This window comes from Colobus angolensis, unplaced genomic scaffold (genome assembly GCF_000951035.1).
Source record: "Colobus angolensis palliatus isolate OR3802 unplaced genomic scaffold, Cang.pa_1.0 Scaffold48, whole genome shotgun sequence".
In the NCBI taxonomy this organism is placed as follows: domain Eukaryota; kingdom Metazoa; phylum Chordata; class Mammalia; order Primates; family Cercopithecidae; genus Colobus; species Colobus angolensis.
Window position 1 is genome coordinate 2,941,566 of NW_012118265.1, and position 25,727 is coordinate 2,967,292.

Consider the following 25,727-nt stretch of genomic DNA (forward strand, 5'->3'; position numbering starts at 1 on the left):
GGTCAGGGCATCACATCCTATGAAGAAGCATGGGGCTATTTAACCACAGGGGAAGACTAGAAGGGCACACAGTGGCTCTCAAACTATTAATGAACTGTCACAGGAAAGAAGGAAGATCTCTTCTAGCCTAGATTTGAGGCAGATATGATGAAGGGCTTTCTAGTTATCAGTTCTGTGCAGGAACTGCCTGCTTCTCAATTCTCCAGGCTATTAGCCACTGGAATTCTCAAGCAGTAGCTGGGGTTTAATGCTATTAGACATGTCCAGAGCTTGGCACCGAAAAGGCAGCATGGCACAGGAGAAAAACTGTCTTTGGAACCAGAAAGATTGGAGTTCAAATCCCAGTTCAGCTACTACATGTTGTGGCATCTTGAACTAAATTCTTAACCTTTCTTGATGGTTTGTTCATCGGAAAAAAAAAAAAGGTGGTTTATAAGACTGATCTTGCTGGGATGCTATAAAGATGAGAAAGCATATTTATAATGGACCTGGCACAGTGAGGCAGTCAACAGAACAAGCTACTGATAGTGTTAAATGGTGTGGGAGGCAGAGATATTAGCTAAAAATTGCATATTGCTTACTGTGTGTGAAACACTGTTCTAAGCCCTTTAACATGTTATTTCCCATCCTGGCTAACATGGTGAAACCTTGTTTCTACTAAAAATACAAAAAATTAGCTGGGCATGGTGGCATGTGCCTGCAGTCCCAGCTACTCGGGAGGCTGATGCAGGAGAATTGCTTGAACCCAGGAGGCGGAGGTTGCAGTGAGCCGAGGTTGAGCCACTGCACTCCAGCCTGGGCGACAGACTGAGACTCCATCTAGAAAAAAAAGAAAGAAAAGAAAAAGAAAAAAAAATGCTATTTCATCTCATCCTCATGACAACCCAGTTATCTCCATTTTACAGACAAGGAAACTGAGGCCCAGTTTGTGGCAAAGTCTCAGTGTGGCAGAGAAAGAAAAGTTGAGGTTGGCAGACCTCAAATTGTCAACCCTTTCACCTACTGGCTGTGAGAACTGGGCAAGTTACTTCATTTTTCCGAGCCTGTTTTCCCAGCTATAAAATAGAAATTCCAACCCCTCCACCTCAGACAGGTCAGAGGAAATTTTACAAAACAGCCGATTTAACTTTCCTGAACATAGTTTTCCTCCCTTAAACAGGGCAACAGAATGAACTGGACATATTCAATGATAGTTTTCAATGTATATGAGTGGAGCTCATGTCCTAGGAATTCACAACCCATCAAGCAAAGTTATAAATTCCAATTTTGGCCGGGCACGGTGGCTCAAGCCTGTAATCCCAGCACTTTGGGATGCCGAGACGGGCAGATCGCGAGGTCAGGAGATCGAGACCATCCTGGCTAACACGGTGAAACCCCGTCTCTACTAAAAAAAATACAAAAAACTAGCCGGGCTAGGCAGCGGGCGCCAGTAGTCCCAGCTACTCGGAAGGCTGAGGCAGGAGAATGGCGTAAACCCGGGAGGCGGAGCTTGCAGTGAACTGAGGTTGGACCACTGCACTCCAGCCTGGGCCACAGAGCGAGACTCCATCTCAAAAAATAAAATAAAATAAATAAATAAATAAATAAATAAATTCCGATTTTGAGGGCACTCTTCAGAAGGAAAACTCTTCCTGCTAACCCTGATCCAACCCTCCTCTGACTAATTTATTTTTTGTCTATGTCCAAGCTTGGGGTGGAAAGACTTGCAAAATAAGGGCTCAAGAATCTCTTGGTGAGTTTGTGGTCATCTATCTAGCTCTCTGAAGTGAGTAATTATTTATGGGTTAAAAATACCCTTTCCTAACAGCTGGAGGACGGGTTTTATGTAAAATATCTGGAGAAGTAAATATGTGAAAGACAAACGATGATTTGTGAGCTGAAGGTGTCCCTGGAAGCAAACCTCAAACCTCCTTTTCTTCCAGGTCCTTGGCCTGCAGCTTGCCTGTGGAATAAACCAACGGAGGAGGTGAGAAAGTAAACAGCAGCTGAAAGCATCTGCAGCTTTGTCCCGCCTTGGCTGAGGGAACACTCTGCCAGCCAGCTCCTGCCCTCACCAGAATGCACTTCAAAAGGGAAACAAATGGCAATCAGCTCTTCAGAGGCTGCTCTGCTTGATTTAAGTGTGTGTGGCCAGGGACTTTACAAAAATGGAAGACTGGATTGTTTTAATTATAAAGGGTGGGGTGAGTAGGAAAAAAAAAAAAAAAAGACAGTATTGTGAAATCCCAGTATTAAAATAGTTATTCTGGATGCAGAGAAATTGCTTTCTCTGCCAAAACCCTGAGGGACTTCAGAGAGAGAATGCTGAATTATTTATCTTCTTTACTGGGCGGGGTGGGGTGGTGGGGGAGAGACAAAACAAAATTACTGATGTATATCTTTTTTTAATTCAGTGCCAAGGGATTCTAGAAATGCACTGTCACACTTCCCGGAGACTCTCTTTTTGAAACAACTCATCACTAATACTCACTTGCCAGATTGTCCCTATAAAAGAACAATCGAAACTGCAATACTTTTAGGAAGGCATTTATTAAGTCTGTCATTATTATCTATGGTCTATTTGTTGCTCTTTTTACTCAGAGTGCATAAAACAAATTTGTATTATTCCACAATTGGTTTCTGTTGTCCCTTCAAATCACATTAAAGAAAACATTATAATTTAGATGCTCTTCTGTCTTCACTTAAAAAAAAGAAGGCTGAGGCCTGGTACAGGGGCTCACACCTGTAATCCCAGCACTTTGGGAGGCCAAAGTGGGCAGATCACTTGAAAGCCAGGACTTCGAGACCAGCCTGGCCAACATGGCAAAACCCCGTCTCTACTAAAATACAAAAAATTAGCCAGGCACTGTCATCCCAACTACTTAGGAGGCTGAGGCAGGAGAATCACTTGAACCTGGGAGGCGAAGTTTGCAGTGAGCCAAGATTGCGCCACTGCACTCCAGCCTGGGTGATAAAGTGAGACTGTGTCTCAAAAAGAGGAAAAAGGAAAAAAAAGACTTGAATTGATACTATTATTCAACAACAAGGGCACACGGGGACATTTTGGAAAATGGATTATTTCTGGGGCTTGTAGGCAAATAAAACACTTGACACAAGCTAGAATGGAGGCTCTGTGAGGGAAGGGGCTGGGTCTGTTGTTAACAGTTGCACATTTAATGCCTAGAGCATTTGTAAAACAAATATATGAATGAATGAACTTAAATAGCCAAGCTTATATGGAGGGATTTATAGATTCACAAAATGTTAGACTACATGACCTCTGCTAACCCAGTCAAGTCTGAAGCCTAATGCTATGAAATGCTTTTCTAAAATTTAAATAGTCCTCTGTTCTGAAGCAAAGGCTATGAAATAGCCCTACATTTATGCTTCATGATCTGCTCCAATATGACACTTTCCTAGCTCGCTAAATAGCTACTCTTTGCATGAAAAAAAAAAAGAAAAAAAAAAAAACAGGCCTCAGAACCTTCCCGAGGCCAGTGCTGCTCACAGCCAGGTGTGTCCCCCTCCAGGAGCCCTGTCAGGATGGCTGTGCGAGGTCAGCCAGCTGGCCCGCCTGCCCTGGTGGCTGTCAAGCCCGGCAGAAATCCCACAGAGCTGCCAAAAGAATTCCGAGGCCTCCCTCTCTCCTCGTCCCTGTTGCCCCGGCGACCGAGACCAGGCTTAGTCAGCATTTTTGTTTGACAAACTGCATTCTCCTGTCCCTCAACCACCCCCCCTCCAAAAATAAAGGTTGAGGGTAAAAGCAGGGCTGAATTTGCTTGGGAATAATGATTTCTCTACAAGCCAGCCCCATTGAAGGGACAAGGGGGAGCTAAGGCTTTGCCACTTACTCATCTTCCAGGTTCTGGCCCTCGAGCTTAAAATCTTCCAGACAGATGGCCCCAAATCATTATATTTAAATGAATAATACATACGAAAAGAAATACTCTCTTCAGGTAAAGCCATATGCCTGTTTTCATGTCAAGGAATTGTTCTTTTAGATAAACAGGCACTGAGAAGCCTGTTTCTCAATGTCTTACCCGTGACTACGATTTCCCATTTCATTTGGTAAAGTTGCAATCATGCCTTTCAGGATACTGAGCAAATATTGCATTGAATTTTTCAGTTGTAACAACAGAATATTCTGTAGTCATTGTGGGTGTGTGTGGCTCATGACTTTTAAAAATTTATGTACGGCCTGTTGTAGAAAGGATTCTAGGCGCTTGGAATGGGTACATACAAAGTCACAGCACAACTTCACGGCTGACACAGAATAAACAAATCACTTCTCAATATATTAAGAAGAGGCAACAAAACAGTATTAAAGTATGCTACCACTTTTGTTTTTTAAAAAACAAAGTAGACACATTGATACACATGATACATACAAAAAGACTAGAAAGAAATCATCAACATATTGACAGTTGCTCTTTCTAGGTGAAAGTATAGGTGATTATAATTTCCTTTTTTGTTGCTTAGTATTTTATACATTCTGTACCATAAACATATGTTTTTGTCTTTTTGTGTGTAGCAATTAATTTTCTTTTATTATTCTTTTTGTTTACATACAGTAAAATTCACTCTTTGCAGTATACATGTCTGAGTTTTGACAAATGCATAGAATTGTGAAATAGCCACCACAACCAAGATACGGAACTGTGCCACCTGCCCCACAATTCCTCAGTGCTGCCCCTTTGGAGTCTCCTCTTTCTCTATTGCCAACCCTGGCAAGTGCTAATCTCTTCTCTGTCTCTATAGTTTTGCTTTTTCAGAATGTCACATAAATGGAATTATACGGGATGTAGTTTTGGGGGGAAGTCTGGCTTCTTGCACTAAGCAAAAATACTTTTTTAAAATCTTAATCACAAAAGTAACTCAGTAATTTATATTTTTAATTTTTTTTTTTTTTTTTTGAGACAGAGTCTCACTTTGTTGCTCAGGCTGGAGTGCAGTGGCTCGATCTCAGCTCACTGCAACCTCCACCTCCCAGGTTCAAGTGATTCTCCTGCCTCAGCCTCCTGAGTAGCTGAGACTACCAGCACCTGCCATTACGTCTGGCTAATTTTTGTATTTTTAGTAGAGATGGGGTTTCACCATGTTGGCCAGGCTGGTCTCGAACTCCTGACCTCAAGTGATCCCCCCGCCTTGGCTTCCCAAAGTGCTGGGATTACATGCGTCAGCCACCACACTTAGTCAAGAATTAAAATTTTTTTTCTACTTAAAAAAAACTCAACAAAGAAAATTTTAATTTCCTTTAAAAAACGAAGAGAAAGCAAACCTTCAATAAGAATTGCTTTTTTTCTAGAGTTGCCATTTCTTTGGTGAACCTGAAGGAGCCTCACAGCCTTTGGGAAATTCAATAAAAATAAAAGAAAACTCTATCATGGACAAAGACTTCCTTTCACAAAAATGCACTCTTTATGTCTTCCACGGTAGATGCCTGTTGACAGTGGGAAGAGGTCTACTTTCTTGATACGGCTGTGTACTGCAGGCCTGGTAGGACCCCCTCATGTTCCCTGGTACCCCTCTACTTGGAGTGTCTGCCATATTTCAAGACAATTCATCAATTATCAGATACAAGTAGCTCAGCTCTGTTGCTACAGCAGCCAATGCTAAATTGGAGGGACCGCATTTAAGAAAATTCTCCTACTTCGGAAGATTCCTTATCAGCAGAGATAGCAAACCTTACTGGCTCTTTTGATCCTAATTCTGTAGATGGTAACAGTTTGCTGACCTGAGGCGCCACTGGAAAGAAAAAGGAGTATCTGATGCTCACTTTCACAGAACTCTGCTCAGGTGCATCTGGTCTCAATTCCAGTGATAAAAGTCAAAGATGGTAGCCACTGGGCCCCTATGAAGCAGGGAATGGTTTTAATTTACTCTTCTGGCCATGAATTTGGATTAGAGTTAATTATTTTTCCTTTTCTGCTAAAATACAAGTTATCCGAAGGCAGTCACGTCCCATTTACCTGTCTATTATTTTCTACTAAATAAATATTGATTGAATGAATGAAGAGATAAAGGAATGAAGGAAGGAAAAAATATCAGCTTCCATACTGAAATAATGAAGGCTTACTTTAGAGTTGTAATCAAAGTTTCCTCAGATCCATTTTGTTAATATCCTAGCATGATTTCAATGCCAATGAGTTAACGGGTGAACCTTTGGCATTGCGGCATACATCAAATCATGCAATGAGGACCAAAGGGTTGTTTTTTTCATGGCACAACATCATCAAACTACATGCCTAGTGGAACAATGGCATAGCAGGAAGAAAACTGAAACAATATTTATATAGTATATTCTCCATAGGGACCTTTCAGATTCGTCGTATCATTCAAGAATGATAAACTATAGACAGCAGTGATAATGTATTAATAATTAGGGGATAAATTCATCTACTTATTAAATTCTGCCAGCCTCCCTTTCTACTGTAGAAAGAGAGCATAGCCTGGGGTCTTGCTCCCAGAGAGGCTCGGTTGGTAAAAGGGCAGGTAGGTCTAGGCCTACCTGCAGGGCATGGGTCCCAAGAAGACAGGCTGTGCAATTAAGGCTGCCTACAAGCAAGAGGAGAGCCAGAGTAATTACAAACTGTCCACTGAGCAAGGGATATTCAGGCAGTTGTTGACTACCCAGGACATAGGGGTAGGGCAGACAGAACAAACAGAAGCCTACAGATAATCTTTAAATTTCACCAGGACCACCATTTCCCCCATCTCTCCAAATTCCTACCAGATGTTGGAAGGCAACTAAACAAGTGAGCCAAAGAGCACTTATAATTCCAGTCCATTTCCCGCTGCTGCCGTGGCTTAGGTTCAAAAAGTGAAGCAGAGGATCACCAAAAGAGTTCAAAAAACCCACCAAGATGAAACACACAGTCCACACCTGAATATTGAATAATCAGGCATCCTGGCAAATGCCCCAGAGAACTATTATAGAACACTCCAATGCCATTAATTATATGGTCTTAAATCATATCTTTGACAATCAGGAGCATGCTGCTTCTGCATGGGGAAGAAATCTGTCATGATTAAAAAGTCTATTTAGACCTTTTCCTGTACTCCATAACAAAAATAAAAAGGCATCAGAACACCAGAACCATCCACTCCACAATTCCATCTCCTCCTAACTACAAACACACACACACACACACACACACACACACACACACAGAGTCAAGGCTGAACTACGTGAGCCTCTGTGAGGAAATCTGGACAACCTTTTCTCCTGCTTCATATACACTGCAATTGCTCACTAAGATGCAGCACAACGCCCCGTGTTCCACAGCCTCCAAGGATCAGCATTTAAGGAACTTGGTTGGCATTTCCATAATACGAACCATCAGTACTACATCCTGGTTCAAAGGCACCTACAGCTAGAATAAAGGAAACAATTTGGGCCACTTTTCCCGCTCCTTTTCAGAAACACTTTCTGTGGGAAAGAAGGAGGGGAAGCAAGAGAAAGAGAAACATAACCACAAAAACAGAGAAGCAAGTCATTGTTTGTAGAATGGTCACATCTTTGTGTAGAAAAGAAAAAACTCACTAAAGCTCATTTAAGTATAAAACTGAGAATGTATAAAATGCTGTTGTAATACTGTTTACCCTACATTTTTTTACCCAAATTTTCTATAAAATAGAAAAATTATTCCAAATAAAATTATTATTCAAAGACAGAAAACCATTAATAATATAATTATTTCTCATCAAGAAACATGACACTATATATCTAAAATCAGTATAAACAACCGTTAGCCTGAAATAACCGTGAAAGTTCAAACATAAATCCTCAGGGTAAAAGAGACAACTGTAGTTACCTAATTATTAAGTTGTATGTCTCAAACTTGGAGGAAAGTTCAGCTGAGCAATGAAGCACAATTTATATTCATTTTCCTCATTTTCAAAGACTATATCTGAGAAATGATTTTAATTTACCATGCATTTTAAACCTCACACAATATAGATTTCTTATACCCCGGAATTTATTTGATGAGAAATACATTATTCATTTATGGAAGTCAATGTGCATTTTTGAAAGCATCAAATGTAGCTTTAAAAAAACAGCATTTACTCTAACATGCTCAGTCCTTTGCTCCAAGAAAGTTCTCTGGAATGTTAAAACTACTTATTTCTCTGATTTCTCTAAAGTAGCAAAAGGAAGTTATTCAGTAGCTTGCTTCATGTGAGTCACAAAACAAAGCCTGCAAAGTTAAAACAATAAACTGAAGCTTTTCTCCCCAAAATGTATCCAGAAAAAAAGTATGAGACCTGCAAACATGGGTTATATTAGTTTAGCAACATAGAAGAAAGAATTCTGCTCTTCCATAGACCAAGCTACTGAAACAGGGAGAGAACTGTGGGTTCTTTTAGGGATTCTCTTGTAATCGTTTTTGAAGTACAGCACTGAGCCTGACCCACAGAGGGCACATGGTAACATACTCCTGAGTGACGGAATAAAAAGTGAATGAATGGAGTATGGCACAAAAGTGCCTGATTGCTGCCCAGGCATCAATCAGAGCACTCTGTTGGAGTCCATATACAAACCACTTTCCCTTCTCATTCTCCCTTCAGCTTCCCTCTTTTTCATGCTCTGTGGTGGACCAAGATTCTTTGTCACTTCTTTTGAGGAACATCCACTCCACTATCTGCTTGAATCTAGGGTAGTTCTCCGTGACTACTTTGACCAAAAGAGTATGGCAAAAGCGACTCCATGATCATTTCCAGAGCCAGGCCCCACGAAATTGGCAACTTCTACTTCCTGTCTCTTAGAATGCTTTTTCTTGAAAACCCAAGCTGCTGTGTACTAAGTACCACTACTCTGAGATTGCCACACCATAGATCCCAGGCTTTTGTTCCAGCTAAGCCCAGTTTTCCAGCAATCCTCACCATCATGCCACCCACTTAGGTAAAGCCGTCATGAACTAGACAGACCAACCCATCTACCAGTTGAATACCACTAAATGACCTCAGTCAATGCCATGTAGAGCAGAAGAATAGCCCCAGGTGAGCCCCTTCTAAATTCTGACCCACAAAATTGTGTGATATAACGAAATGGCTATTTAAGCAACTACATTTTGGAATAATTTGTTACACAACAACAGACTCTTGTCTCTCTACTTTCTCCTTTCTCTCCTCCTAAAGACTAGCAGTGGAAGTCAAAGGCAGCCATGCTAATACAGCTCATCCTTGTACTCTTAAACTTGGTTCTGAAAATGCAGGCAGAACACTGAGAGAAGAAACTAGATTCTAATCAAGAGGCTTGGAGTAGGGCTTGGAGCCCTATTCTCTCTTTTCCTCTAGAAGCATTACCCTGAAGGTGAGCAGCTACCTATCCATCAGCTTTGGCACCAAGGCCAGGGAGCCTCCACCAGACACCATGGAAGGCCATACCTGCCTCATGAGCTCCTCTTGGCGCATTCGAATCCTTTCTCTCTCCATCTGGATTCTCTGAAGCCGCAGTTTCTGCTGCTGCTGCTGCTGAGTGGTCAGCGCATTGGGCATACTCATGAGCCCTGCGGGTGGGTTCTGAGTGGGGTGGTTCTGCTGGCTCAGGGTACTGGGGGCCATCTGCTGCTGGTGTTGGTGATTCATCACTGCAGGAGGGAAGAACATACAGATTAATGACCAGGGCCCACAATACCTTATCAAAAATAGACCATCAGAATGTTTTGTGCTTTGCAGTATAGATTCCTGAGATTCCTTCCAAAGTACTTTCCTGTTAACCATTACTGTTTAAGTAATTATTACCTTAATTCAATTCATGGAGGCTCAAATACTGGCCCCAATCCGGACTCATCTAGTCTCGGCTTTTGTTTCTGTTAAAATCTCATTTCACACTTCCCTGCCTAGAGTACACTGTAAGCCTTACATAGAACATAGTGGTCTAAAGCAAATTCCACAAAGGTTATCACAACTTATGAGATAATTTCACCAGATCATCTGTGTGTGTGTGTGCGCACACACGTGTATACTTTTTCAGTTCATCTGTGTGTTTATGGCAGAGGTAAGGAAGGCATGTGATCTTTGGTACACGAACCAGTGAATTGATAAGCAACATGTACCACAAAGCACCTAGATCAGGAGCTGACATATAAGGAGGACTTCATTAATCCTTTGTTTGAAAAGCATGCCGCAAGGAAGCCTGAGCTATGAGCTAAACTCAGGAACAAATATCTGATTGAGAAAAAAATGTTTGTTTCTTCAAAGGGAGAAATTAGTGAGAAAAAAATTACGCAGAAATGCTAAACATGTTGTGCCTGGATAAAGACATGAGAAATATTTTAAATTTTTAAAAAATTCTTTATTTATCTGCATTTAACAACCATACAGCATATACAACTTCACTTTACGGCCAGGAGCAATGGCTCACGCCTGTAATCCCAGCACTTTGGGAGGCCAAGGCGGGCGGATCACAAGGTCAGGAGATGGAGACCATCCTGGCCAACATGGTGAAACACCGCCTCTACTAAAATATAAAAAAGTTAGCCGGACGTGATGATACATGTCTGTAGTCCCAGCTACTCAGGAGACAAAGGTAGGGGAATCACTTGAACCCAGGAGGCGGAGGTTGCAGTGAGCTGAGATCGCGCCAATGCACTCCAGCCTGGCGACAAAGCGAGACTCTGTCTCGAAAAAAAAAGAAAAAAGATCTTCACTTTACAAAAATAATTTTAAAATCCTTAAACAAATTTTATAATTGGTATTTCTACAAAAATGCATTTTTAAAAGTGCTACTTTTTCTCAAAATTGTTTACCAGTCAAATTTGCTTAATTTCTGCTGGGCAATGTCATGTAATGAAGAAAACCATGCTTTTCAGTGTATTTCCTCCTAGGTCAACATCAAAGACAAGAAGGTATAATTTTATATACTCACTTCATTTCTGAGAAAAAAATTCTCCTGTTTTCCTATATTTGGTATCACTAACTTTAAAACAATAATATATGTATATTTTTATAATATTTCATATATATGTGTATGTTTTAAACATAGAGATGAGATCTCACTATGTTGCCTAGGCTGGTTTTGAACTCCTGGGCTCAAACAATCCTCTCACCTTGGCCTCCCAAAGTGCTGGGATTGCAGGTGGAAGCCACCACATCCGGTGGCTTAAGTTAAGTATTTTTAATCTTCAGTTTGCTATGGATGTTATGTAGAAATATGATTTACAAGTAAATTTCCTTAAATGAATTTAAGTAGCCCAAACCTCGATATATTAAATGTATGTATTAAATGTATAATATATGTGTATATTTGAACATATATATATATATATATATATTTGAAAGACAATGCCAACACTGAAGCTTTTCTAGAGAAGAATAGACTTCTTTGAGGAAGAATTCAATGGCAGAAATTTCTCCAGGATGGAGGTGAGGGTGGGATAAAAACGTTCTTTTTTTATTCATACACTCACTGAAATTGTTATTGCAATTCCTGCTGTGTGTCGTGCACTGGGCTTAAACTTGGAAAAGTAGCTACTGCCTTCATGAGAACTAACGGGCTGGTGGAAGGGAGGTATGAAGAAATGAGATGGATTTTTATGTGTGGCTTATGGAATGCAAAACTGTTAGGCTACATAAGGAACCTGGGAGATTATCTAGTCCATCCCCTTATTTTATGGAATAGGGACTATAACCCAGAAAGGTTAAGGGATGTGCCCTGGTTAGTGGCAAGTAGAGCCAAGACCAAAATCGATATCCTCTTGTACCACGTCCAACTGTCCTTAGCCACCTTCTGTCGCATCTGAGACTGAAGAAAAGTAACAATTGCTGAAGCCTCAGAGCAACCCTGTAAAGACAATCTGCTTTCAAATGTTTGCAGGAAAGTACCACACACATAGCAGGCCATCAAAATAGGGACCCAAATGTTGCTTGCGTTACTAAGAGGGTTCGAGGAGAGCCTGGATAGATTTACAACTCTGGGCCCAGTAACATGCTAGTAAAAGGGAAGATATCAGTGTATATTGCCTGGACAGTTAGGTTTCCCTCTTTAGAATTAAGCCCACCACCAAGGATTCTCACCTCCTGGCCCAATCCCAGGTACACAGGGAAAGCTCAGGAAACGATCTGATGAATGAATAAAACCAGCTGGGCATTTCTTACACTCTTAGATTAAGAACAAGAGAAAAAACATAGTCATGATTGATGCTGAAAGACCTGAAATGAGTATTTCACTTCTAGAGCTTGTTATAGTATAATTACAACTTCTACTTGAAGGCCTGGGGTGGGAGGTAAAGGATTGTGCACAGACGGTGTCACAGGGGAAAAGTTCTCTTAAGTACCGATTCAAGTAAGACAAAATCCAGACATCCAGAAGGGTTTAATTCTTGAAACCTATGTCATCCAGGGAAGAGAGGCGCAGATGGAAGAATGATAATTATTTCAAGGAACAGCCATTTCTGAACCTTCTATAAAAGTATGTTCTTACTAGTAGTTATATTTAATATGGTAGTATCTGATACATCTACTAAAGACAAAAAAGATGCCCAATAATTCTGGTATCAGAAATCCCCAGATTAGGAAAAAAAGGCTTCAAAGGCACAGGTTGTTAACCCTGTGTTGTTGTTGTTGTTGTTGCTGTTGTTGTTGTTTTGAGACAGAGTGTCACTCTATTACCCAGGCTGGAGTGCAGTGGTACCATCTTGGCTCACTGCAACCTCTGCCTCCCAGGTTTAAGAGATTCTCCTGTCTCAGCCTCCCGAGTAGCTGAGATTACAGTCGTGTGCCACCCTGCCCCATTAATTTTTGTATTTTTAGTAGAGACAGGATTTTGCCATGTTGGCAGGGTGGTCTCCAACTCCTGGCCTCAAGTGATCCACCTGCCTCAGCCTCCCAAAGTGCTGGGATCACAGGCATGAGCCACCGCGCCCAGCCCTATGTTAATTTTTATGACTTTTAGATACTTTGAAAAATTTTAAAACTGACTCAGGCCTGGTAACTTACTGACGTAATAAATTCTAGTAGGACTATCATCAGTCACTTAGGTAGACTGCCCTTGTCGGTATACAAAATGCTGCATTGGGCGTACTCACAAGCAATGTACTGTGTTACTCAAAGCCACATAGCAACCAGATATTGCTCAGTAGATTTTATTAATATCTGAGTCCTAATCTGGGGGACTTTCAGACTTGGAGAAGAGCTCTTCCCAAGCCATACCTATGGGAGTCTTCAAAACACTTGCCCCTACATGAGACATTCGCAGGAAGTAATGGTGGAGACATTGATTTCTTCCACTTAATTTAGATTTGATCTTTCAGACTAAACATCTCTCATTATTAACTGTAGAGTCTGGAAAAGAGTGGAACTTAGATGATAGCTTTGTTTTCAAAGTAAAGCACATACCAACAGAGCAGTTTGTACAAGGATATTCAAAACAGTATTGTTTATAACTGTAAAAGATTAAAAATGATCTTAATGTCCATCAGTGGGAGATATGGTCCATGCATTTAGAGAAACTCCGTATGATGATTCCAATGTTTCTTAGAGATCGTCCAGGAGGGGAAAATCCCAAAGGACACAACTGTATGTATAAGCATGTTACTATCTGCGGTTAGAAAAGGTGGGGCATATTATGCATGTGCAGCAAATCTCCACAGAAGGATACACCTGAGACTGGCAACAGCGAGCACCTCTGCAGAAGAAACCGGGTATCAGGGATGGGAGATCTTCCTTCTCCTTTTCTGTACTATTTTACGTTTTCCTACATGAATTTATCTTTTAATGTAAAACATAAGTGAAAATAAAAATTAAAAAGCATAAAACAAAAACATGGCCATATAAGCATCAGACTCAATATTTTCTTGGCAGAGTGAAAGAAAGAAGCCCCAAATTATCTGAAAAACAACAAATACAGCTTAGACTATAATCAAGACTGTCAAAGCTGAGACTCTGCTTGGTGCAGCCTCTCCTTATGGAGATGAGGAAACCAAAACTCAGAGAAAGTGAATTTTATCAAGATCATAAAATTGGTCAGTATCCTAGAAGCCAGATGACTTGACTCAACTGAGGAACCCACGATTCAACTTGCCTCTCTGCTCCCTCTAGTTGTTTAATTTCAAACCATACTGAACCATCATTAACATTGGAGCTAATGAGCTTCACTGGTGGTTGAGATTCTTTAAAACCACTGCTTTTGACACTGGGGGCAGAGGAGGCCTGAGGCAGAGAAAAAGAGAAACAGAGTCCTCAGCAGAGCATGGGAAGGCAAAACATCTAAATTTGTGATGAACAAAATACTCCTTGGGATGATATTCCAGAACATTATAGGGAGAGAACAATAGTTCCATTAAAAAAAAAGAAAAAAAAGAGCTAAGTGAGGTCGCTTACGCCTGTAATCCCAGCACTTTGGGAGGCCGAGGCGGATGGATCGCCTGAGGTCAGGAATTCGAGACCAGCCTGGCCAACATAGTAAAACTCCGTCTCTACTAAAAATACAAAAAATTAGCTGGGTGTGTTGGCGGGTGCCTGTAATCCCAGCTACTCGGGAGGCTGAGGCTGCAGAATGGCTTGAACCCGGGAGGTGAAGGTTGCAGTCACCCGAGATCGAGCCATTGCACTCCAGCCTGGGCAACAAGAGCGAAACTCCGTCTTAAAAAAAAGAAAAGAAAAGTCAGAGTATTCCAAATGCAGTATCTGAGGCCAAGCCGGATTAGGGCAGACTGCCACAAACTGCCTCAAAAAGGCTAAAGACCTCGTCAGCTCTAGACTGTTGCCAGTCCCCACAGAAAGGAGTAACCCAAACAGAAGATTTCTCCATCGAAGCAGGAATGCATCAAAGCTAAAGCAGGGACATCTTTTCTGTTTTTCCTTCCAAGAGAGTCAGAATTTAAATTTAGATTCCCATTTATCTTTTTCTTTTTCATTGTTTTCATCTCCTTTTCCTTTTTTCTTTTTTTTTTCTTTTTGGAATAATTGGCTTTCTCTTCTGTGTTAGGAAATTGATAAAACCATGCTCTGCAGATTTGTGACCAGAAACACTTAATTGGTATTATTCATTATAAAGGAAAACATAACCAAAAACAAAAACAAAAAACGAAACAAAACAAAACCCACCCGTGCCAAGGCATCTGAGATACAATTCAATGACTGTGTCCTTGGTGAAGCAAACTGTCAACACGGGAATGGGGAGGTGGTGGGGGTTATTCATGTTGGACATGACCCTCTGGTGAGTGCTGCCTGCGACGAGGGTACACTTGGGTCATTTCTACAAAGCTCTAAGTGTGTGTTCAAGGCGAGGAAGTTCCCTGGACTCAATTCTAAGCCAGCACAAGATTTGCTGTATAAGAAGCAAACATGGAAAAGGTAAAGGCTTCAATCCTGAACTTTTGCCTTTTGCAACACCAGGAAACAGAGAGCCACAGCTCATAGAGAAAGTGCTTTTGGCGGCTTCCCTAAGCCAGGAGCTGCAGACGATGAGGGAGGCCAGTGAATCAGAAGCTGCCCAGAGCGCCTCCTGGAATGTTTCACAAACGTCTTTTTGGCCTCAGCGGGTTTCAGTGGCTCTCTCTTCTATGTCCTGGGCTTGCTTCCCTCATTTTTAAAATAGGGTTTAGTTACACACATACACATATACAATGCCAAGTGAAGAAAACAAAACCATAAGGGTAAGCTCACGTACGAAAACCATAGCAGACAGGCCTGCAAGGGGCTGGCTCTGAGTGGATTATGGAAAGAACAGCTGGCGCCCAGTGGCTAGAAGTCACACCTAAGCCCTAACAAGACGCAGCAATTACTTGACTCCCTTCAAATCCTTCTCCCCAGTTCACATGTGAGTCTTGGAAAGTGAAGATGAGTATCTCAGGCTAGTATGTGTTTCTTGTTGCATCTCCCTCCTCTCTCCTTTTGACAACAAACTTTTCAGTGGAGGTATCTCTACTCTTGGCACTTTGAGGTGAATTTAGCTGGGTGTGGTGGCGCATGCCTTTAATCCCAGCTACTCGGGAGTCTGTGGCAGGAGAATCACTTGAACCCGGGAGGCAGGAGGTTGCGCTGAGCTGAGACCATGCCATTGCTCTCCAGCCTGGGCAGCAAGAGCGATACTCCATCTCGAAAGGAAAAAAAAAGAGAGAGAGTAGAACAAGTAGAGGCTGACGTTTTTAAAACCTGAATGCAGTCTCTTCAAAATAGGTAAATATGCAGCATTCAAAGACACACACTGGGTAATGCACTTGATATGGCATCTGGGAAGCTTCCTCCTTGGAACAAGGGTTTAATTCAGTTTGATACTTGGGCAAGCTCATATAAACTTCATCAGAAACACTTTCCAGGAACCTAAACCCAACATGAGAGGGGAGCATAAGAGCTTCCAAAAGTTAGAATGCAAAGCTTTACAATCACCTCATTCTCTGTCTTCTCTGTCACAGAGGATGAGCAATTACCCTGGTTTGCCTGAGACTGAGGGGTTTCCCAGGACACAGGTCACAGTGCTAAATCTGGGGAAGTCCCAGGCAAATGGGATGGTTTGTCACTTTAGGCCTGTGGCCGCCCATGGACCTAGGGCTGACTCAGGGCAGCAGAACTCAAATTTCCTATTTCCACCCTAATGCCTTCCCTAAAAAGAGAACGAGGTGCCACTACAAAATGACCATTTATTATTCAGAACCGTCAGGCTATCCAGATTAGCTGTCAGTGCGTCCTCCGTGGATTATAAGTAGGTGATTGTCCTTTTGTATCCATATTACATGATAATCGGAATGGGAATATTACATATTTATTTTCTCTGTAATTTTCAAAGGAAATCAAGCACTACTTATTATATTTATGTCATATATATGATATATGACTGCATTATATCACCCATAAACATGCACTTGGTTAAGTGTGAAAGTCAGGAAAACCTTTCCTGTTGGACTCCTGGTTGAGCCATACACCTGAAATGAAGCTCTTTTAAGAAACATTGAACTATTCTCTTCTTGTGATTTGAACTAACTCTCATATTCCTGGACTTGTGCTCTTTATAAAGAAGACCTGGGAAGGAGCCAAGTCTCCTGCTACCCCTCAGGACCAATCACAATGATATGGATCTTCGTTTCTTACAAAAATGGAACAAAAATAATTTTAGTGCATTTCAAATCTGATTAAGGCACAGAGTAGGCACTAAATACATTCTTCCTAAAGCAAGGTTAAGGGGGGGTTAGAAATTGGTAACAAAATATCAGTTCCATTTATAGGAAAATGATCATCATAGGCTTTTTAAATTTCAAGTAGAAACATAATCAAGATGACAACTCAGAAAAAAATGGAAATGCCCCACCCGTAACTCTTCTTCTCTTGAGGATGCATTTTAACCCTTACCCCTAGAGTTTCATATGGGAATATTTAAAGAGTACCACATTCTAGTTGTTGCTTCCTCTTACTTCCAAAGCATAGTTCCCTGCTTAGCCCCATTTCATTTTGAGTTTCACTCATGATTTACAAACCCATCACTTTCCCCACAGCACTCATTACAGGTGAGGGCCATGTATTTACCCGACTTTGTGCTATCACCATAGAAATTCAGGATAGAAGGGTCTTAGTCCATTTAGACCAATGGTTCTCAAACTTTTCTTTAGTAGTAGAATCCTTCTCCAGAGCCAAGTATATGGCTAGAAGCAGAGGCTATCCTTATGTCCCAGGGTTCTTTCATCAGCTGAGGAAATGAGCACTTAAATATTGGCACCTTTGACTGTCTTCTCTAAATTCTCTTGGTTGTGCTTTCACTCTGCTTTCCCTTCAGGCGCTTCTCAAGTGTCATGCTGAAACTTTAAACAAATGTTTAAAACACATTGAACAGGGCCCAGCTTTTGGAAACTGAACACTAACTAAGGTTAGCTTCTGCTCACATCCCCCTGAGATTTTAGCATGGAACTCTGGGACAGATTTTAAAACCAATGATTTAGATTAATTCACTTATTTTAGAGATGAGGAATATTGGAAGATTAAATGCCTCAGCACAGACCTCAGGAACAGGCTGCGACAAACCTAGGAAGCCCAGAACGCCTGCTAGAATGCTACAGCTGGCATTAGCTGCACGGATCACCAATCACTGCCCAACCCTTTTTCACAGTCATCAAAATATACGTGATAAGTTAAATTTGGTGAAAAGTCCAAGTAGTGTTTCCTTTTCCCTATTTCATGAAAAAGTCTAAAGCAGACTATTTTAATTTACTGATTTACTTCAAAATGATGGGATCAACGTGAATCGCATGTTTTGATGACACCATTTGTGTGATCTCACTTTATAGAAATGGTAGAGCACTTTGTTTTTCAATCCTCCAGAAACAAAAGATGAAAAAGACAAAAATCAAATAAACTTTGAAAACTCACATTTCATAATTTAGAAAGACTTATATATATGGAAAGGAGAGGTGCTGCCATCAGCCAATGCTAGACCTTCTGGCATAGCGGCTTTGGGGGGATAATGATATGCAACTCAAAGAAGCAAGCCAAAACATACAGGTGTAAATCGTTTCTGATGCATGTGCAGACTCAGCCACACCAAGCTTTAAAAAACATTTCAGCATCAAGAGTGTCTGGGTGCAGCTGTGGGTCTTTTCTTCCGTTTATGGGCCGTCCACGGCTTAACTCATGTGAACTGGCCAATGTCAGGTGTCACGCAGCCCTGTCTGATGGAAAACATATGTCTACAGAGGTAGGAAGAAAAACCCAGCCACAGTCCAGCCTTGACTCAGTCACCATACAATGAAGGGGAAAAAAAGGGCTGCAGATGCGTCTCTCGCCCTCCTTGTGTCTCTCTCAGCTCCTGCCAACAATGAGCCGCTTGTTTCTCTTATTTCCCAGAAACAGTATTAGCCATCCAACAAGGTCAGCAAAAAAAAAAAAAAAAAAAAGCAGCTTTTCACTTCAGGGTGCATTTGGTTCCAAAAATCTGTAAAGTATTAAACCGAGAAGTTGTACTATCCCAACTTCACACTGAGCCCTTTATTCCAATTCTGGGTGAGAATAACTGCAGGGAAATTTCTCAGCCGGCTCAGTTGATAAGGCACAGAGCTCTGGAATATATGTTCATTCTGCCACACTTTCCCAGCTTGACTGTTTCAAGCCTTAAAACCACTTCCAGGTACCCCAAAGCTTGCCAGATGGGCCTTCAGTTCTCCAGATGCCCCAAACTTGTCTAGTTTTAGACTTGTAACCCAAGCTTCGTTTACTTCACAGGAAACCCTGAATTTTTAGCACCAGGAAATGATTTTCCTCCTCGCTATCCTGTCTGCCCATCCAAACAGTAATGTAGTCCACAAACCAGTGTGCAAGTATCTAGGCAACTCTGCTTTTTCAGGTGTAAAAATCGAAATGCCTGTAACACTGGCTTTTATATTTTCATAATAACTGCATTACCCCAAATGTATATTTTATTGGCATTTACAGGATTCAGACATTAGTTCTGATCATTATAATATATCCAGGGAAGACTAGGGGAAAAAAAAAATCACAGCTTTCTGGCAGGCTGATTTCTTCTGGATCCTTTTGACTGCAAAGAAATCATCTTTCTTCCACCTAAAGCAGCATCAGAATGCGCTACTCTGACTCCATTTGATTGCAGGGATATCTCAAGATTTATCACAAGTGGCCTGTGGCAGGAAGCACCTCTGTGGAGTTAGTGAATGTAGAAAAACAATTGTCTAGCCTGTGGAAAAGAGGAAATTTAGTGCTTCACTTTGCTGCTTCACAAAGTTTTCCTTGTAATTTTGAATATAATTCCATGGTTGGGCAATAGCAGTACAACTAAAACTGTTTTATTATCTTCAGACAATAGGTATACTTTTATCCAGCAGGAAATGGAAACTCTGATTCATGCATTTATTTTTCATTAGTCAGTAGAGAGTTTATTGTAGCTTTTTATTGGTTAGCTTTCCTGAATCATTTTAAAACTACTCCAGGTGCAAAGTATGGCGGCCCAAGCTAAGAGAAAACGAATCCACAGCTGTGTTCCACAAGGAACGGAGGAAAAGTTGCCAGTGTGAGTTGCTAGTTTTTAATGTGTGCATGTGTTTTTTAATAGCATGCCCCTTTAGTAAACATCTTTATTATGGAGAGCATGTAACGGATACTAAGATTCCAAGAGGCAGTCAAAAGACTTCAACGATTCATAAAAAAGAACATGCAATTAGTAATAAAATATGGCAAATTATCAACTTCATAAGGAATCACACAAATGCAAATTAAAGAAACAGCCTTTTTTCAGCAATCAAATTAGCAAAAACAATAGTTTGGTTTAGGTGCTTTACATTGGGCCAGGACCACTCAGGAAAAAAAAAACAAAACAAGATTTTAACCAGGGGTAACAGGATTAGGAAATCTGGTAGAAGTAAGTGCCAAATTTTGGAAATTTGTATATATATGCATTTCATTGAGGATGGTACCCATATCTTATAGGATTTCTAGTAACCCCAAAAAAGTTAATTACCTTTGAAATGAAAAGTATTAGAATATTAATAGTGGTGGTGTTTGGCTTATAAAACTATCGATGATTTTTTTCTTTCCAATGATCTATGGTTCACCTAGCTATTCATTCCTCTTGTTTCTCGGAAGTAGAGATACAATGATAAAGAAGACAGCAAGGTCCCTGCCCTATAGGAGATTACAGTCTAGTGAAAAGACAGGCTATAACAAATGTACAGAATAATTTTAGTGATAAGGGATTTGAACAAACAAATGTGGAGCTATTTTAGGCAGGGAAGTTAAGAAAGGCCTCTGTGAAGCAGTGATGTGTGCTCTAAATCTGAATGAAGTATGGAAATCAGGGTAGGGGACAAGTACAAAGATCCTAATGTGGAAACTGTGAGCTTGGAGTACTTGTGCAAAATCAGAGCAGCCCATGTGGCTGAGGAGCAGAGGGTGAGGGGCTGGGACCAGGTCCCTCGGGGCCTCTTGCCTGTGGTGAGCACTGTGGTTGGCCTCTATAACAGACTGATAGAAATCTCCTTCCAGCTTACTGCTTGGACTGCATGGGAAACTGCTAGATTATTTCATACTCTATGGTAAAATTTAAAATTCTGAAGAAATCCAGAGACGAAGAAGCTCTGGGGGCACACAGTGAAGTTAAAAAGTGTGAAGGAGGCCAGGTGCAGGGGCTCACGCCTGTAATCCCAGCACTTTGGGAGGCTGAGGTGGGCAGATCACAAGGTCAGGAGTTCCAGTCCAGCCTTGCCAACATAGTGAAACCCCATCTCTACTAAAATTACAAAAATTAGCCGGGTGTGGTGGCGGGCGCCTGTAGTCCCAGCTACTCAGGAGGCTGAGGCGGGAGAACTGCTTGAACTCGGGTGGCAGAGGTTGCGGTGAGCAGAGATCGCGCCACTGCATTCCAGCCTGAGACAGAGTGAGACTCTGTCTCAAAAACAAACAAAAAAACAAACCATGAAGGAAAGCGGCCACTCCTTGGGATCAATGCCTGTCAGTTTGTTGTCTCTCAGCCCTGTAAAGTGGTTCAGGATCTTTGGGAAGGAAAGGAATAAGGTTTGGGGCAGGGATGGGGGAACAGACAGAAACCAAAGCAGCTCTGCTTTTAAACACTTACAAAGAGGAGATTCTGATCCCAAGCAAAACAAAATAAAAGCCTGTAGCTCTAAATTTTATTTGAGAAGATGTGTCAAAAGGAGCTTCCTTCTTAAAAATGAAAAGAAAACACACAACAAAAAAATTACAACTCTAAATTTTCTAAATGTTATCTTTGAATCAAAATGCATATGTAGTATACACTCATTTTGGTCTTCTGTGAACACTGGCTGGTGCTCTGAGATCATGCCACCACCCAGTATTTAAAAAGACTGTAGAAAACCTCTCCCATAAAATTCCTAGTGTTCACTACTGGATTTTTATTTTTATTTTTTATTTTTTTGAGACAGAGTTTCACTCTGTCACCCAGGCTGGAGTGCAATGGCATGGTCTCAGCTCACTGCAACCTCTGCCTCCCCAATTCAAGCAATTCTCCTGCCTTAGCCTCCCGAGTAGTTGAGATTACAGGCGCCCACCACCACGCCCAGCTAATTTTTGTATTTTTAATAGAGACGGGGTTTCACCATGTTGGCCAGGCTGATCTCGAATGCCTGACCTCAGATGACCTGCCCGCCTCAGCCTCCCAAAGTGCTGGGATTACAGGTGTGAGCCACCGTGCCCGGCCACTATTGGATTTTTTTTCTTAAGGACATTGTCCCCTAGATCACAGAGTCTAGATGACTTATGGGGAAGTACAGGAGAACTCCCTCTTACATCTCTGTATCTAGAAAAACTACATTTCTCTTCAATACCATGAAAGCCTTTATCTCTTGAATGATCTGACTCCTATAACAGAGCATATTATCTTCTTTACAACACCCCAGGAATCTCACAGCCAAATCTGTAGGTACCTCTAGCAACCACACAAGGCCCCATGGTATGCATTTTTTCCCTGGCTTTATTTTTTTCTCAGCCACAGTCCTTCTTCACCCCAACTTAATTCAATTATTTATTTTTATCCTTTTGAATTACATGTTTTGGCCAGGCACAGTGGCTCACCCCTGTAATCCCAACACTTTGGGAGGCTGAGGTGCGAGGATCACCTGAGGTCAAGAGTTCAAGACCAGCCTGGCCAACATGGTGAAACCCCATGTCTACTAAAAATACAAAAATTAGCCAAGCGTGGTGGTGTATGCCTGTAGTCTCAGCTATTGGGGAGGCATTCTCAAGTGAAGCATGAGAATCACTTGAACCAGGGTGGTGGATGTTGCAGTGAGCTGAGATCACGCCATAGCACTCCAACCTGGGCAACAGACCAAGGCTCCATCTCAAAAAAAAAGAATTACATGTTTTATAAGATGCAAGAGTAGGGAACAAATGAATGGAAGCATCATAATTTCATTTTAAAACTACCTGTGTGTCAGTCACAGACTGCCCTCAATGAGAAACTTGTAACCTGTGAATGGGCCCCAAGCAGTACACCTGCCGGTCTAGGTCTCAACCCCAGGACTCAGAATAAAGTGAAGGAGAAATGGGTTTTTTTGTGGTCTTGAGTCACACTGAGACAGTCAACTGCTTGTGACTCTAATTAACATAGCCTACCTTTTGTAAATAAATTTTTTAAAAAACCTAGGTGCGTGTATATAGCTGCACAGATATATTATATATCAAATAAATAATGTTCTGTGAAGCTTAACTGAGCAGGTTGGAAATTTTACTTGTTAGTCATCCCAAGGGGAAGAGTTTACATGATTTTAGGCCATACCTTATAGAGACCTGGTAGACCAAAGAACCTTTCCACAGATTTCATTAGCTTTATGGAAGATACTCATTAGAGGAGCCATCTGGCACAAGCACGCTGTGCTGCCCCCATCCCACCTTCCACGACTCTACCTTCACCAAGTGATCAAAGCTAATGTCACCTATAGTGGGACAAAACGTGTGCCTCCTGATATGATTCAATGAGAAGAACACAACATCACTTCCATGGTATTCCTGCCAAAAATGTATAACCCAAACCAAAATCATGAAGAAACGATGGACACATCCAAATTTAAAAACGATTCACAAAATAACTAGCCTATATATTCCTCAAAAATGTCAAGGTCCAGAACAAAATGACCGAAAACTTGTTGCAAATTAGAAGAGATTATGGAGACAAGACAACTAAATGCAATGTGAGATCCTCAGTCACATCCTGGGCCAGAAACAAAAATAGTCACAAAGGACATCACCGGGACAACTGAAGACATTTCAAATCTGGGCTATTAGATAATAGTATTGTATCAATGTTAAATTTCCTGATTTTGATACCTATACTGTGCTTATATAAGAAAATGTCCAGCCGGGCACGGTGGCTCATGCCTGTAATCCCAGCACTTTGGGAGGCCAAGGAGGGCAGATCACCTGAGGTCAGGAGTTCCAGCCTGGCCAACATGGGGAAACCCCATCTCTACTAAAAATACAAAAAGTAACCAGGCGTGGTGGCGCACGCCTGTAGTCCCAGCTACTTGGGAGGCTGAGGCAGGGGAATTGCTTGAACCCAGGAGATGGAGGTTGCAATGAGATGAGATCATGCCACTGCACTCCAGCGTGGGCAACAGAGCAAGACTCCATCTCCAAAAAAAAAAAAAAAAAGAAGAAGAAGAAGAAAGAAAAGAAAAAAAAATATGTCTTTTGAGAGAATATAAGTATTTCTGGGTAAAGCAGAATGATGTCTCCAACTTTGTCTCAAATGGTTCAGAAAAAAATATATATGGATAGATAGATAGATAGATAGACAGATAGACAGACAGATAGATAGATGCAACTGTGGCTATGTTTACAATCGAACAATTAACAAAGGCAGGTCTGGGGAAAAGGTATATGGGAATTCCTTAGACTAAACTTGAAACTCTTCTGTAAGTTAACAATTCTTTCAAAATAAATACTGACATTTTAAAAAATAAAACTTGTCTATACATACCCCAAACCTCCTGGAGACTGAGAATTCTCAGTCCAGCAAGGACCAGAGTAACTGTGTTATGTATGGGCCATTGTTCTGTGGCACTGCTGATCTTTGAGGAAACTCCTATTAAACAATGCTTTGGTAACTGATTGGAATTTGGATGGAACAGAATCCCAGCTGTAATCTGTGCTACATAATTCTGATACTTCATACTCATAGTTCCTTCCAGCCTCCCACCTCTATCCCCAACCCCAACTGTTATTTAAAAAATTCTAATTTTAAAACATTGAGAGGAAGACAGGACAGAGAGCTACCCCAACAGACTGGCTGGGAAGGTCTTTCAGAAGAAACACCCCTGGATAGCTGCCCCTGAGGACCAGACACCCAGAATAGGAAATTGCAGGTTTTTCTGGGAAAGACCTGAGACACCAAGAGAGTTGACTGTCAAGCTTGAGATCTGTTGTGAAAGGTCTTTACATCCCAGGGTCAGAGCTAAAGACATTGTTCCATTTTGGTCTTCTTGATAGGAGGAAAAATGAGCAAGCTAAGGGTAGAGGACGGAGAAGGCACCAGTGAATGCAAACATATGAAATAAGGAATGCCTCAAGCCAAAGCCATCTGATTTTAATATATCATAGTTTCGACCCTGAGATTCCCTCAAATTGCAGGAAAAATATAATGTGCACTTAAAACTAGAGGAGACACAGAGGAGAGGAGAAAGCACAAGCAAAGAAGACATGCTGAGGATCCCAGAAGAGAAGCCTGCTGAGGGGCAGCCCTAGACTGCAGTGTCCCAGGCAGATATGATGTAGGGAAGGTGTCCAGAAACCTTCAGCTTGGAGCCGCCCTGAGCATTTGTTTTGTTAGGATGGGATGATCCGATTCCATTTGGAGAGAAATTATAGTTCCATTCTAATTAATTCAGGCATTGCAGCAGTTGATACGGGAGAAATTAAGAGAATATTTTTCTTGACATTTGAAGTGTGAGCTTTGAAGCAGCTAAATGAAAGTCTTGTGAACCAAGACTAAATCAGCCACATTAATTTTTTTTTAACTTTATTTCTTTCCAGCTCTGCAAATATTTAAGTCTTGGCAAAATTCAAAACTCACAACTCACTCTTCACTGGTGTCTGAGAAATATAATACTGAAAAGGAAAAGGATGAAAATAATATGGAATGAAATGCATGACATGTACTGGGAAGCAAAATAACTTCCAACAAAACTTCCATTTATGGCTTAGTCAAAAACATATGGATATACAAGCTGAAAAACAGAGTTAGTGGGAAAGCTAGGTGGCTGGTTAAAAATACACTTTTTGTGGTAATGTTACGTTTTTTTTTTTAAAGGACAGTAACACCTCCCAAAAATCCC

The 25,727-nt window shown here is 41.2% G+C and overlaps 1 protein-coding gene across 3 annotated transcripts in view; it reads right to left on the reverse strand.

The window, feature by feature from the left end:
- WWTR1 (WW domain containing transcription regulator 1) overlaps positions 1-25,727 on the reverse strand; it is a 154,424-nt gene that overhangs the window by 17,002 nt on the left and 111,695 nt on the right. For all 3 annotated transcript variants that reach the window (XM_011958940.1, XM_011958938.1, XM_011958939.1), the window contains exon 4: positions 9,367-9,569. In XM_011958940.1, coding sequence (XP_011814330.1) covers positions 9,367-9,569 — 203 coding nt within the window. The remainder of the gene's footprint in view (positions 1-9,366; positions 9,570-25,727) is intronic.